Genomic DNA, 16,723 nt, shown 5'->3' on the forward strand with positions numbered 1-16,723 from the left:
GCACCACCAGCTGCTGCAAGGAAAATCCATTCCTAAACTGGGAACGTTGGACCAAATCGAAACAGGAAGCGGGGATGTAGAAGAACGTTACAGCGGTGACTGTGATGATGAAGATGGTTGCGATGGTTCAGGTGGTGGGTACATCAAGAAGAACATCCAGAGAGTCCCCAAATGTAAGTCACAACCTTTGCTAACCTTATAATACTTATAGTGTTGTAATCCGCAAATGTTGAAGGTAGGCACGGGCCAATCAGATTTTTTTCATAACTGGTAAAGCTGCTGTGAGGGGATTCCTAAACAGTGCAAAGTTTGATTGCTTGCAAAGTTGAGTCAACAAGCCGCTTCTTTGAAGGTAATTAGATTCCAGTATTTTTCCATATGGAAGAGGGGAAAAGGGGAACTGAGTACCTTTTGGATTTGGTTTATATCTCACCAGTGATGGAACTCTGTGGCTTGCTGAGAAGAATTCAAATTGCTTGCTAGCAACCCAGCTAGCTAGCTAGCTCCTATCTATCTATCTATCTATCTATCTATCTATCTATCTATCTATCTATCTATCTATCTATCTATCTATCTATCTATCTATCTATCTATCTATCTATCTATCTATCCATCCATCCATCCATCCATCCATCCATCCATCCATCCATCCATCCATCCATCCATCCATCCATCCATCCATCCATCCATCCATCCATTTATCTATCGTATACATACATACAATACATTCCCTCTCGCTTGTTCGCTAGCTAGCTAGCTAGCTAGCTTGCTGGCCATCTAGGTATGCTGTTTTTTTAAACCAAATATTTTTTTAATCTCACAGACACAATCTAATATCGGCCCACGCCCAGCTGAAAAAAAGAAATCTCGAGAAACTCATTCATTTTGTCTGTAGTTTTTGCCACGTTATCAATCAAGGTTAACGGAAAACGGTCAAATAAGGATAAAATAAAAACCCGAATCATCACGACTACCTTTGTCGCACAAATAAAATTCAAAGAAAGAGAAGTGAATCATAAGTAAATGTGGATAACAATCCCTCTTAATAAGAGTCATCCTCAACCCCAGTTTATGACACGCATAATAATAGCCATGAAAGATAATGGTTTCGATGGGGGCATTAAGGCAATTAAGGGCTGTTACTTAAGAAAAAAATAAAATAAAAAACTGCTCCAGAGAGGATCAGTAACCCCCGATGAATCACAGCTCCGCGCCTCTCTTTTCACACCTTCCTCGCATCCCCTCTCATCGTTAAACACGCTAACCGCTGGATTAATCATCCCTCCCACTTTGCCTATGGCGACAGCGAGGGCGGTGCTAGTGGTGGGTGGTCATCCAAACAAGTCATTCACGCTGTGTAAATGTTTCCCCGCGGCCCGACAGCCCGTCTGGAGCCTGCCGCAATTGAGGAAGATGCCTAATGATGGCGCATCTGAAGCTGGGATGGCTTACGTCGAACTGCGGAAGTTGCAAGCGTTTCGCTAAGAATCCTTTGATTTAGGCTACTCATTACTGATTGTCAGATGAGATGCGGAATAGCGGGCAAAACAGGTTTGTTCCGGCATATTGAGAAGGTTTGCTCTCTTCTGATTATAACGCATTATTGTGATCAGAGCAGCAAGCTGTGCAAATCTGCTCCAGCTGCAGCGAGTGATTTAAGAGTCAACTTTTTTCGATAGAGCGGAAACTGATTATTTTTTGGGTTGTAGCTAATTACAAACTGAGAATTTGGAAAGTTGGCGCATTTCTCGGAAATCACGCGAGGTCTCCTTCATTTGAGCGCGAAACTTCAGTCATAAGAATATAGTGACTCAAATAAGTGATTAAATATGACTTCATAAGTGACGAGTTGCCATTGTGGAGTAAAAATGTGTGACTCGTGTGAAAGTACGGTTGCCCCCTGGGTTACGGCGTAACTTTTTTTCACGTTAACAAGTGGAATACTCATTTTTTTTCGTCCCCTCTTTATGGCATTATCCCCACTTTACGGCAGGTCAACTATCATGACCTGTGGGGTTGGCTGTGTTAATGTTGTTTTGCCTCCCTCTTCAGGCGTTTTTACAATTGCTTTTACAATTACAATTACAGTTACCAAACCCTGGAACGAATTTATTTCATATTGCACTGTATTTGTTAATGCGTTCAAACACATTCGTACGTAAGTTTAAACAGATTTGTAATCTAAATCTTATTCACAAGTACAGGGATCCTTCTACTTACGAAATCAAGTAATTTCGTCATGTCAATCTTTCGTTGGTAGCCTTTAGCCTATAAGCATGTTTAAATGTATTTACAAGTATCTTTGGATTTGGGAATTCCGTGCTTCGCTATTATACAAATAAAAATAAGAATAGGGCGAAATAGAAAATAGCCATAATGTTTGCGTTTGGGCTTTTCACAGATAGAGCGTGCGTGTGTTTGTGTGTGTGTGTGTGTGTGTGCGCATCAAAGCAAAACACTAAAGCCGCATGTCTCGCTGCAGCCGAAACACCATTTAAAATTTAATTTGATTCCTTTCTCTACAATTATCTTGAATCTCGTTCACACGTCTTTGAGATACATCAGCGGAACATGCTGTCGATGTCATAGTCTGATAAGAACATTCAATAGGATAAGATCATCGCTAACAATAGTGGCCCGATTTAAGGGATTATCCTCATTAGACATCATTACGTTCACGTGCGGTCTGCTCAATTTTTGCAAGATGTCACGATGTGCCGTTGTAGGATCCAGAAACAACTTCTGGCACGTAGTTAATTTCTATTACTTATAGTACTTATAGTACTTATAATTCCACAAAGATTTCACAGAATTAATTCGATTTATATACCGACTTTTTCCTCATGATTTGAGCCCTGCGGCTTGTAGTCCAGTGCAGTTTATCTATTGTTTTTTATTTTTTGCTAGCCACCAGCAAGCAAATGTTTGTATCTGTTCGAGGTTACAATTTACGGAACAACTATGAAATAAAACTATCTGTCTAACCATCTAAATTAAATAAGAGATTGTATAAAGTTTTGGGTAAATTTGTGTCGTGTAAATTTTATATAAAGTACACTGTATATACGATTTTATTCATGTATTTATGATTATGTATATGAATTGTGTGCAATGTATTTTTCTGTTCGCTAAAATAATCTTATCAAACAAAGGGAGGGAAAAAAAAGATGCTATGGAAGTAAAGATTTTGATTTTGAACCGCTATTTAATTAACGGTATTTTGTTAGTGTTGAAAATATCCATCCATCCGTTTTCTAAAAATATTTTGGGACTAAACATGCAGGCATGTTCGGTCTGTTAAAGAGAGGATGTTGCTGTTGGTAATTACAAAAAAATAAAAAAATATAAATGTCCATGTACCATTTTTTCGTGTAAATATCTCATGCGACTTATAGTCCAGACAAAAAATTTTTTTTGCTCACATTTTGCTGCTGCGGCTTATATACCGCTGCGGCTTATAGTCGGGAAAATACGGTACCATACAAAGTAAAGGGCTCGAACACAATTTGTGACATTCCTAAATGACATTCAATATCAAAGCTAAGTGACGTACAAAACTTAAAATTCATTTTGTGATAGGCGCGCTTGATGACACAAGAAGCAAAAGAGACGACCCGGCCCGGCACCCGTCACGCAAGGCACTAAAAACCAACTTGACAGTAGTCAGAAATCATGACTTTACTAATACACGAGAACTCTCGTCGTCATTATTATATTATTACGTGCGCACGCAGCAGTCATAACTAAATTATCATTTGTCCCTGAACACGGGGCCGATTTTCCGATATTTTCACGCGAGAGTTTTCCGTATAGCTTTTTGAATCTTTCCTCAGGTAATCGTGACACGAACGACCGAGAGCCTTCAGTAAAACATTACACGAGCGAGATATGAAAATAGCTCGTCCTCCTACACCCATTTTATCAGCCTGTCCTCATTTTCCTCATGACTGCAAGGAAGGGCGGTTGGCCTGGCAAATATTTTTAATGCAGCGCAGCTCGTTATCATACCAACAAAGTGACTGTAAAGGATTTGACCCCGTTGAGATTGCTGGCGGAAATAAAAGAGTAAAATGGTTAGCTGTTAGTTGTTCAGTGTGGACGTACTTTTTATGCATATCAAAAGCTGTGGAACAAATATGTTTAGAGGCTAAAGTGAATGGATATTTACTCACTAATGGTCACGTTAGGATTATGGAATTTCTTTCGAAGGTAGCAAACTATAAGGAAGGGTATTCATGGTGTATTTATTTTTAACTTAAAAAAATAGGTCAAGGTTTTACTCTCGTGTTTCAACGAATTAATTACATTAGTTTCGATAAGAAAGTTTTGCTGTTATTTTAGGACCGCGCCCACCCTTGAAAACTAAATGAAGACAAAAGCCAAATCAGGAAATAGAACGGCGACTATTTTGAAATAAAGCAAGAAAAACAAACGACGCGCAATACGTGATGCCAGGGAAAATGGAATATGTACCGGGATCAAATAGTGACACATTTAGAACATTAGAGGCAGGAATATTGAAAAAAAAACGTTGCACACCGAATAAATAGGGGGGGAAAAAAAATCCTAAATGAATGTGTTATTGCTCCAAACTGTGGGCGTCTGTTTTGTGTACTTGAGCTCCTGGCAATGCAATTGTTTGTGCATGTATAAATATTTGACAAGCACCATCTGATACAAGCCATAAAGGCCTTGGGTTTATCGATTTCATACGACATGTTTATGAGATAAATATACCATCATTTCCACACTGTAAGGCTCATCGGATTATAAGGCGCACCTTTAATTAATGTCTTATTTTAAAAGTGTTTTTCATATATAGGGCGCACTGCATTATAAGGCACATAGAATAGAAGGCACAGTAGTGGCTGGGGTTGCATTTTGCATCCACTAGATGGCGTTTTTTTCAGTTTTAGACTAACCTGTAACCTGTATAATCGCTGTAAAAAAGTAGTTGACAGTTGTTGAAAGTTGATTTATATTATTTTTTTGTATATAATCTTTACTGGGACCTGAAAGGTTTTCTCTTTCCTAGGAAGGACATTACAAAAAATGATTGAATTTTTCTTAAATTTCTGAAACTGTTATTTGATTTTTCCGGTTGCAAGGATCTTTTAATTAACAAAACTACAAACAAAAGAGGAAAAGCTTTGACTGATTTCTACATAGTCGCAGGTGTTTCAGAAAATGTTCTTTACACACTCCGAAACAGTCTTTGGAAACATTTTGGAACATCTTATGAATGTCTTAAGAACAATCGTGATGTTGAACAGTCTTAAATCTTCTGAAAAACAGAATAATTTTTTATTGCACAGAAATGTTCTGCGACACGAAGAACAACGATGACTTATTAATCGTAATGAAATATCGAGTGTAGACAAGTTCCAAGCTGATGCTTTGCTTTTTTTGAGCGTGTCCCTGCAATGATTGCAGCATGCTAACTTTAAAAAAAACAAAACTCGTCGGAGTTCTTTTATCCAACAAACCTCGGCTTTCCATGCCCTGACAGTAAGGGCTGCACTCAAAGACAAGTTTTTTTTTTCACGGCTTAAACCTCAACAGGCAGCTTCAGTCTTCTTATCTGGCCGGCCTCCATTCAGCTACAGACATTGTGACTGGCTGCCTTGCGAGCATTGTCGCGCAAAACAACATCTGTCAGACGCCGAGGCAGCATGGAGAGACACAAATCGATTTCTGAGAAGTAAGCGTGCGAGGGCATGGAAAAAGACTCTCTTTAGGTGTGACTCTTATTAATTAATGGCCTCCCTGCAGGTGTTTGATTGCAATGCCTCCTTCCCCGGCGCTGCAATAAAGTGCTGCTGAATATAGAACCCCCCGACTAATAATGATGACGGGTGGAACTGAACTCAACACAAGGGAAACTGAGGCCATCTTGTGGATACGTTCCTTTTGTCACGCATTTGAAACTGCGAATAATATACTTTATCTGCAAGAGCAGACATTACATGTAGGGGATAGGACGAGACATGAATCACACGAGACGAGACAGTCCGCTAGATAAATAAGATTTGGCAAAAATGTTATTATACTTTACGTATTTCAGACAAAGATTACAGGAATGCACATATTGACTTAAATCTTTCATTATTAGACATTATACAGTAACTGTACTGTTATCCCTTTCCATTTCCATCCCTTGGCTGTAGTTGGGAAACTTGGGGAGCCGGAATCGCCCTCGGACTAACGGCCCTCAGATATCAAACCAGATGGAGCCTGTTGCTGAGTCCGCTAGATGAAATCAGATTTTGGCAAAAATGTTATTATACTTTACGTATTTGAGACAAAGATTACAGCAATACACATATTGACTTAAATCTTTCATTATTAGACATTATACAGTAACTGTACTGTTATCCCTTTCCATTTCCATCCCTTGGCTGTAGTTGGGAAACACGGACAGCCGGAATTGCCCTCGGAGTAACGGCCCTCAGAGGGCAAACCAGATGGAGCCTGTAGCTGACCAAACATGAAAACAAGTGGAGCTTACACTTGAAATTCCAATTGATTACAATAATAACTTTGGACTTTCACTTATATCGTACTTTTCTACCTTGGGTACTCAAAGCGCTTTACACTAACTTGTCATTTACCTACTGATGACACAGCTGGAGGTTCAGTGTCTTGATCAAGGACACTTTGACGCAGTCTAGGTAACATCTTCCCACTGTGATCCTCCCGCTTCTTCTGCCGCGTGTTCCAGTTATCAATCCGCTCATGGGCACTCCTACAAGACGTGATTGGCTCCCAGTACGACATTGATCAATGAGGACAGGAGCCCATCACGTGTCATTTATGCTAGACGCTGTGCTAAACAATAAAATAATCCATTTAAATGTTAAGTCTAAACAGGACCGAGCATTAACAGGCTGTTAGACCGCTCCATGCGGGAGTGTTATTTCAGTACATTTAAAAAAAAAAAAAAAAACACGAAGCATTGAAGCTTCGAGAAGTGAAGCGACAAGTGGAGGGGGAACACTGTATTTTTATTATTATTATGATTAATATTATTCTTTTAGGATCCTTTCCGTGAAAGCTACTTGCAGCTCCCCTGGACCACTAGACTGCACCTATTAGAAAGGTCTTTATCCTCATTACAGTGTGAAATGAGATTAGCTCACCTGCTGTGATTCTCGCCCTTCTCCATGCACGTAATAATGGCATGCCAATCATTTGCAGCAGTTTGCCTTTCAACCTTTTGTCCAGTGACCTGACTGGAAGATTGTATGATGACCGCTCAATTAAATGATCCCGCTGAACTCAGTAATTAGCATTCTATATTCAGAAATGCTAGCACAGTGCTGGAAATGTTCAAAGCCAAATTTTGTTTCATGAATAGGCACATATCTTAGACAATACGTTCAGTATTTTAGGGTTGGTATTTGGGCCAGGGTTAGTTAGGGTGAATTTAAAATCGGGCTAAAATTTGAGTACTCTTTCCAAATCCCAGCTCAGACACTAGGGAGCTGAAATTTCACCCACAGATGGTGACAACATGTCAAAGTTCAACATGGCACCACCACCTAGTATTCGCACTACCACGAGTGTACCATCCCTTGACTAAAATACTGCAAATAGAATTTGGAAGAATTTGTCCAAAGAATGGACACAATATTGCACAAGGGTTAAACAAAATGCTCCTTAAAGTTTTCTACATAATATTAAGTCAACCTTTTTTATCAAGGTGGCGACTGTTATAAGATCAGAGCAGATAAGATGAGTCAAGCCGTCTTTTCCTTTTCATAATGCGTCAAAGTCCATCGAGAAAAATGAGCCACGCATCCTGGCTGTTGACAACAAAGACACTATGTCGAATTGGGTATATATATATATAATCATTTTAAGCCGTTTAAATGACACGATATTACTTATTTTGCGTTTGAATTAATGCTATTCAAACACAGATATGTGGAAAAAAATTGGTCTGCTTTGAGTTATAAGACGACACCCCTAATATGGGGTTTGAAAATGAGGAAGTAAAAAAACTCGACTTGTGCTTGGAGAAATCGGGTAACTGAAATTTCAAGTGTAAATAGTGTACTGAATTTCCATAAGTTAAATTGATGTATTATCGGCTTAAAAATGAAATATAATAAAATTGAAGTCAAATATTGGAAGTGCGGGGATGTGAACCAAAAATAATATAATATGAAGATGTCAAAAAGAAAAGACGGTTGGCAACTAACCGCCTACAAAAGCCCAAAACATAAAAGAACAGAAAACCTCTCAACAATCCAGACAACAAATACCAACAGAACACAATTATTTTAGATTCCAGTCATACACTATTTCGCCACTACTTGTACCTCAAACTCCAAAGATAATAAAAATAAAAAGCGGCTGAGAGTGTCAGGCAAATCGGAGACTTATTACAAGCTAGCAACAATCTCCGCTCAGATGGAAGTTGCTGTCAGGCGCCATAGTCCTGAACCTGAAGGGACTTTAGTGTCAGCGCACTAAACAAACTCTGTGGGGGATTGGAAACAACACCAAAGGCAAAAATCTCCCGCGAGCAGACGGAGCTGTCACTATTTGCGTGCAAATTGTGATGGACCATCCTCTGCGCTGTTTGGATTGGAGCTATAAACTATGATGGGATATGTTTCATTTTTAATGATTTTCTTCCCCCAATCGCTTTTTTTTTTTTTTTTTTTCCGCACGGCTCATTTCATACGGTTGTTTTTAGGTGCACTATTGTGGTCATTACCTCAGCGAGGAGGTTTTGTTTTTACCCTCTGCTCGTTTGTCAGCAAGATTACATGAAAACTACTGGACCATCCAAATGATATTTTGCTGTTGATTCTGATCCCGACGCGGTAATGATGCTTTCAAAAAAAAAGCACGGTGGGTTCGCGTGGCTCGGAAATGAGCGCTTTTGCTTTGCTGTGTAAAGGAGCGTTTTTTTTAAAGTATTCTTTACATGATATATATTTGAATTATTATGCACTGATGTAATTCTTATATGCCTTTTTTGATGCATTTAAATAATTTAGTGATATTCATTTAAAGGGTTTTGGAACTTTTTTTTTGGTGGGGGGGGAGCTTGGAACGGATCAGGCTATTTACATGTAAAAAGCTGCTCTACTTATAAAAGATTTACTGATAAAATTTCTTTCGGAATTAATTAATTTCCGGTGTAGAATTACCACTGTACAAGGTTATGGTATTGATTTCTATGCAGTAGTTGTAATAATAATAATAATAATAATAATAATAATAATAATAATAATAATAATAATAATAATGACATTAGTAGACATTAGTAGGAGAATTACCACTGTACAAGGTTATGTTAGTAACTTCTATGTAGTAGTTGTAATAATAGTAATAATAATAATAATAATACTAATACTAATAATAATACTACTACTACTACTACTACTACTAATAATAATAATAATAATAATAATAATAATAATAATACTTATTTTTAGTGTTATTATTATTATAGTGGTAATAATAAAAATAAAATAATAAATAAATAATAATGACATTAGTGTTACTTGCATAAAACTGCCGTGAATAGAGTATTTGAAAGCTAAAACGTTAAAATACTTGGCAAATATCTGCCATTTGGACAATTATTTTTGACCAATGTTTGAAGGGACAAATCTGTGGGACCCTTATTATAAATATATCTACTTGACCGGCTTCTACTCCAAAATCCTTTGTCTCAAAGAATAAACCCATTGAGCTGTCGAAGTGATGCCTAGCAGAACCCAAGAAAGAGAAACTGTCAAGACATCACTCAAAGTGTGAATAAGTACGATTAATAGCTTCTCTCCTCATCAATCCGCTTTGCATCGACTATATTATGCCAGCAATGCTCCAGATATGCAAAAAAACCTTCTAAGACCCTTAAGCCAGACCACCGTACCGGCCGTATGATCCAAGACTGGAATCGCCGTCATTAACCTGCCCCGCACGCAAGCCCAGACCATCTCCAGCAATGACTCACGGAAACCATTTGGACGTATGAAATATGACTTGGTGAGAGCAAATGCTGGGAGAATAATTGAAGCCGAAAGAATGAAAGGTCACATAACAGCGGTAACCTGTTGTCCAAGATTACACTGCCAAGAAACGCGGTGCAGGCCAAGGTACGAAAGGACTAGACCTGCGGTGTCCAAACTGTGGCACGGGGGCCTTTTGTGGCCAGCCCTTCATTTTTCAGTGGCCTTAAAATAACATTTGGCAGACTCCGAAAGGCTAGTTAAAAAATAAATCAAAGTTTCCGTACCATACAAATTCATGACGATCATTTTTGATCGTCTTTTAGTAATGCGATAACAGTCGCAATTCTCACACAACATTCGATAACACTCATTTACACAATCATAAACTTGGCGAAACATGGATGCTGCGCAACTTTGGGTATTTGCGGTAAAATCAACTCGAGGAAAAGGAAAAAACGGCTTCGGGCACAATCAACAGGTGGTGAGGTGTTCACCGACTGCTCACAATGTGGGAAATCTGAAGCACCCTTAACCCGCAACAAATAAAGAACTTATGAATATGCGCACAAGAAAATATAAAGAATTAATCAAGATTAGAATTATTGCATTTCGCTATGGTTTTTACATCGGAGCGGCCTATACACTGTAACATGGAAAATACCAGAACCCGAACCTAAAATTAAAGGTGCGTCCTATACACAGGTACGTCCTATGTTTGGGAAATTACGGGAATGTTTTTATTGATTGTTTTTAACCCCTTTCTTGATTTCAGCATGTTTAATAAATTCAAGCGGAGTCATTTTAACATGGCCCTTTCGCCCATCCTTTTTCTATATGAGGCCTTCGGGTGGAAAAGTGTGGACATCCCCGGACCGGACATACGCAAGATTATTTTTCAAAAAATAATCAAATGCGAGGATATTGCTCCCAATACTCTATGAAGAAACTTATCCGAAGTTGGGCTCGTGCGTTTCATAAATGAGAGACCGAGTATTCATCGGCACAATACCAAAACAAGTGACTGCTTGAGATTTTCGTTTTATTTTTACATTTCCTATATCATACTCATTAATGCCTCGAGGGGAAATTCATCTCACACTCTGCCGTACGCCGTGTCGCACATCGCGCGGAGTGACACAATTCTGATTTGTTTACTCTCAAGTGGCACAATTGTGATATGCTCCGTGGTAGTGTAAATTGAAAAATGTTATGGAGTCAGATACCGTATTCGCTCACGTACTAAACAACACAAATATCATCTGATCTCTTTGTAGATGCGCCGGTTGATAGTCTGCAGTCATTAGAGGGAAAACTCGGTCCGGTCTCGAAATAAGTCGGGGAACGTTCCTGATGCGCCGCATATCACTTGAATAGTACTGCATGCAGACAATCAAAAAATTGGATAGACCTGCGGTATAAATTCAGCCATGGTGTTCTCATGAAGAAAAATACAAAAAGAGTTGAAACCAAGGCATGGACTCGCAGTCGCTGTTTGCTGATCGTTTTCACCACCCATTCCCGAATACATTTGAAAGAGTACTTTTACAGAAAAGTCCAAGAAATGAATAAACAAATTTGATCACAATCAAAGAGCGGACACAAGTGCATGCAGGGACAGGATAGAGGGGAGAACTGCTTATTTATTCATACCAGAGAACCCGAGTCGGGGAGCAATATCAGCTGACTTGCACGTGGAAGTTAAGGAGACGGGCGGACGGAGCCGGGTCCAATCGGGGGCAGGCAGAGTCCTGGTCAGGCAGGCAGAGCGGGTCTATTTTACCATGTCAACAACTGTGCAGATAATCAGGTGCATGCAAGGATTAGAAGCCAATCAGACAGATCAAGAGAGCGGATGACCGGGTACTCGGGGGCGGGCAGGGTCGGATGCCAGGCTGGCGGAAGAGAACGGCGGGCGCAAGAATCAAGGCGAACAGAACAAAAAAGAATTGTCGGGATTGGGATTGAATGTCTGGACTCTTCAAAAAAGAGATCGAATGTGTTAATGTGGTCATTTCTGTGTTATGACTGTCCATTTGCAGTTACTGAAGAGAAAATGACGATAGTCTGTCTGTCTGTAATTGGTTTTTAGTGCTTTTCTATTGGCTCTTACACTGCAGCATTATGTGACCCCGTGTTGATCCCGCAGGTACTTCTGTTTAGGTAATCAACTGGAGCATGATCATGCCTAATTGTAGCGAAGGTTTTCTGGTCAGATGGCCTCATTGTCACCAGAGGCGGGTCATTCAAGGCACTTCTGCCCAGCACCAAGTTCATTAAATGCATCCTTACATTTCAGGAAGGTCTTTTGTGTCTTAGTTGGACTTGTGTAACACCATGTACATTTGAACAGAGAAAACTTTACAGTTATGGGCTAATTATTATAGTCCGATTTAGGAATTTTTGTCTTTGATTGGTCTTTTTGTTGTCATGATCTTGTGTGTGTGTTTTTTTTGTGTGTGTGTGTCCACTTGTGCTGTTCGGCCCAGGCCCTTGTGTTCATCAGTCTGCTCCTTTTAACCATTGCTTCTCGTCCAGGTTGTCTCGTCTGTTGCTTCTATTCCTTGGTTTTTTTTTTCTGACCTGGTTGGTAGCGATGGCCAAATGAAGCTTCATGAGTCGATGAAGTTTGCAGCCAACTGCTTTGCATATGCTTCGATGCTTCATGGTGCTTCATTTGCTCTTGGCGCCTTTAAGTAGTCCAGAAGTCCAAGAGCATGGTTCCATTTCTACTAGGATGAGCAACTCTAAAACTGTGACAGAAACAGTTAACTGTTCTTTTCAAATTAAGAACGAATTAGGTGGAACATGAGTGCTAAGTTGCGTTCTGCAAACTCTTGCATTTATTTCTTTTGCTAAGCTTTATGCGGACGTGCATCTTCATTAGTGACACAATTTTCCAGGCAAACGAGCCAGAAATAAAACAGATGATGTTACACAATCTCTCTTGTAGTTCCAACGTTTAATAAAACAGACACGGCACCCTTGTTTTAGGTCCATTTCATTTTATTAAATCCAAAATTGCTTTGTGCTTTTTAGAGTGCGTTTGGCTAAAACAAATATTTCTCAGGGGCTTCATCATTGGAAGAAAGGTTGAGAAAGTAAAGCTCAACGCTGCTTATCATAACACATATAGTACAGTACAGTATCTGGTTTTCAATCATTTTATTACACTTAGATTGACTTCAATAGCGAGCTTAATGAGCATGGTTTTGCATCTGGAAAGGTTTCTCATTGTCCTAATGAACCGTGAAAAGGGCAAGCGCACATTATGGGGCGGACTGTTTTAATAATTAGCTCGGTGTCACAAACAGAGGCCTTTTCACAAAAGTCTGCTTCATCAATGAAAAAGGAGCTGAACTCTTCATTGGAATTAATTGACCCACGCCACACTGTGTGGAAATAAATTCTCTGACTCCAATTCGCTAAATAGATGCATTAGAGGGTCCCAAATCTTTTTTGTAAGCTCCAGCCCATCTCCTGAAATAGTACAATCATTTCTTCTGCTATATTGGAGACCTAATTGTAATTCTCATTGTTTGAGACCATGTCATTGTTTGCCTTTGGGTATTGTGCATCGTTTTGGTCCGGATGACTAATTTCCCATTTGTATATTTAGAACAGTTTTCGGCATTAATTATGAAGAATTCTGTAGTTTAAAAAAACAAAACAAAAACAGTTTACCCATTCAAAATGTTCAAAAACAGTTTACCCACTCGAAATGCTCCACATTATTTTTGTGACAGTCCATCATTGTGGAACTAAATGAATCTAGAACATTCAATAAACAACAAACCAGAAGGAAGACAAGTAACTGTTACTCGCAAGGAGAGCGGACAGACCTCCCGGGCTTGTTACACACCCCGTCTGCTCCTCGTTAATTCGTTTTGGTCGGCCCTAGTTACAAAGCCATTGCTGCCCGCAAGGGTTGGGGGAGACGCATGATAACAATGCAAACAATCAGTTTGTGATCCTGGCGGATTTAAGCACGAGTCCATCTTCTTTCCTCACACCTTCTTCACAAACTCCAACAGAAAGCACCCATGTCTAATAATGTACCAACAAATATGGGATAACCCTGATACTGTACAATTATTCTAACAATAAATGCTAATCAGTGTATTATACACAAGTACAAAGGAAAAATCCTTATGCAGTATTTTGACCATTTTTGGGTCTTTTTTTGTACATCCTTCTTGTATTATTTTAGAAAATTGATGGCATACTTGTGGTAGCGTGCCATGTTGAAATTTGACATGTTGTCATCATCTGGGTGAAATTTCAGCTTCCTAGTGTCTTCTTTCATTGCATTCCTTATGTATGCCTTTGATGTAAAGTACAAAGGATTGGATGAAATACCACACAAGGGACTGATCTGTGTGCGTGTGGCGGGGAGCCGGGGGTATGTATTATACACGGGATTTTACGGTAAATATTTATTGTTTAGGGCAAATTATGGGCTTGGGTTGATTCAGAGTATTTGACCCCAAAAATATTTACAGCAAATCATCGTTGCATCATCTGCTGCAGTGAAGAGGCTGTGCATGATCCAAAGCACCTGTCAGCGCACTGACATATGACGGGCAGGTGCTCTCTCCTTCCCGTTCGTGTCCTCTGAAAATGTCACTCAGCCTTCATCCTCGGGCCTCCAAGGTCACCCTTAGATGCGCATCAGTAACCACGGCAGAACCACACACTGCTCTCCCATCAGCAATTCCTCCTGGACTACATGCCCCCCCCCACCGAAAAAACAAAAACATCGCCAACCCGTTTGTTGCAAAAGACCTCGGGATGGACATATAGTCGAGGTGGAAGCAGCGAATGGAGAAAATTCCCGTGGCCCGCAGGAAAAGGGCGACAACTCGGACGTGTTCTGTGGTGACCTTCTGCCATAATGGATGAAGACACGCTTTTATCTAAGAGGAAAACATTGCATTCTTCACGGTGATCAAAGAAGAGTTGGCTTTGAAGTCGATCAAACGAAAAAATGGCGGAAATGACACAACAGAGTATCTTCTGTACGTGCGCGAGAAGTAATACCCCTCCATGCCAACTGTGGCGCTAATCACTAATCCTCATCGTTAGAAAAAACAAAATAAAAATGGAAAAATATTTACTGGGACGCTAAATAAAAACTTAAACAATGCCTAACGCTATCTGTGTAGTGTGTTTTGATAAAGTTGTTAGCCAGATAACATCCATAAAAATAATAATAATTATAGTACAAAAGTGAATCTGATCTGGTGCATCTACTTATGTCCCCATGTCGTCCTCTAGTGTGGCTTCTTTCACTTTGTTTACAAACCCGTTCACATTAATATCATACAATTCTCATCCCTCTTGCGCCACACTGACAAAGTCATCTCGCTTTTCCGTCCCGCCAGAAATACGCTGAAATGTGCAAGAAGACAACAAAATTGTTCAGGCTGTCCCTCACAATTTATCTGAATTTGTCACTTTCTGTTCTTGCGAACACACAATCAGATTGATCAAATTTCACCACACTCTAACACTGATTCAGCATGCTAAAAATGTCAATCTTTCTATTTGTCAAAATAAGACAATGCATTTAAACTTTTTTTGAGGTGAGATTAAAATGAGACTCAACATGTCAATTAATTACCGCGTTTGATTAATTAATCTCTCTTTTTTAATCTCTTTTCAGCACTTGTTTTGGTAAAGCTTGCATGAGCATGTTCTCAAGTACTTAGATTGTTCTAAAACTTACCATATCCTCCAGAGACCCATCCTATAAATTTCTGTCCACTGTTGTGTCCACTTTGTCTCAGCGAGACCGCAAAGGTAATAACATGCCACTCAAATGTATGAGACATCATTGGAAAGACCATGGTGTCCTCTACTGAGGACGCCGCTGAGTCAAAAGCTATAGATCAAAAGAAATGTCCACGATAGTGGACACAAATGCATATAAAGGGTTTCAGGAGGACATATCAAACACCGATGTAGAACGTGAGAACCTGGGTTTTTTACAGTTTTTTTTCTCGTTGGGAGCTCAGTATCTAGTTAGGAAAAAAAAGTATGCGGTGCAACGGGGCAAGAGAGACAGTCGTCTTACTCAGGCAGGTTAAGATGGCGTCCAACAGTTGGCGGACATTAAGATCCATCTCACAACAGTCGATGAGAGTCGGAAGCGTATCTCCATTAGCGCTTGCTGACCGCCACACAATCTTAATTGGGCATGTTAATTATCCAATCCCGCATTATGAAGTGTCCTATATGTCCAAATGTAATCGCTGACAACGAATAGATATTGATCAGCGATACCGACGTTCGCGCCGTTCCCATTCGCACATTAGCCCGCCATTGATCGCTGGCTTCACTTCCTGTCTGCAATGCTGAGAATCGATCCGATTCCTAATGTGCGGTCCAGGCTTGACCATTAGAACCATCCATTATCACACCTGCCATCAAGAAGCTTGTCACTAAGGCCTGCTGGGAAATTGGCAAACAGTCGCGATTGTGACTCGGAGACAGTCGGATGAGTTCTTCGGTTTTTGCCGCAAAGAAAATTGACTGGCCATTCCCTGTAATGTACAATATGTATGAAGCTGTTTTTATGTGGACTTTTATTCAGAATGTCGATTAAAGTTCAATTAGAAATGATTTTTTTTTTCTTGAGCCCGATGGAATCCCTTTACAAAGTAGAACTGATACTACAAAAGAGATTAGATAGTATGTATGAAGCAGTTTTTTTTTTTGTTTTTTTACTGCAATTCACAATTTGTCCTGGG

At 39.7% G+C, this 16,723-nt stretch overlaps 1 protein-coding gene across 1 annotated transcript in view; it reads left to right on the forward strand.

The window, feature by feature from the left end:
* Positions 1-16,723, forward strand: part of gpc5a (glypican 5a) — an 87,493-nt gene that overhangs the window by 56,544 nt on the left and 14,226 nt on the right. Inside the window, exon 8 of the mRNA XM_088413533.1 lies at positions 11-173. Within this exon, the coding sequence (XP_088269659.1) occupies positions 11-173 (163 nt within the window). The remainder of the gene's footprint in view (positions 1-10; positions 174-16,723) is intronic.

Source organism: Hippichthys cyanospilos, chromosome 4, assembly GCF_059441005.1.
Source record: "Hippichthys cyanospilos isolate Australia breed blue-spotted pipefish chromosome 4, RoL_Hcya_1.0, whole genome shotgun sequence".
In the NCBI taxonomy this organism is placed as follows: domain Eukaryota; kingdom Metazoa; phylum Chordata; class Actinopteri; order Syngnathiformes; family Syngnathidae; genus Hippichthys; species Hippichthys cyanospilos.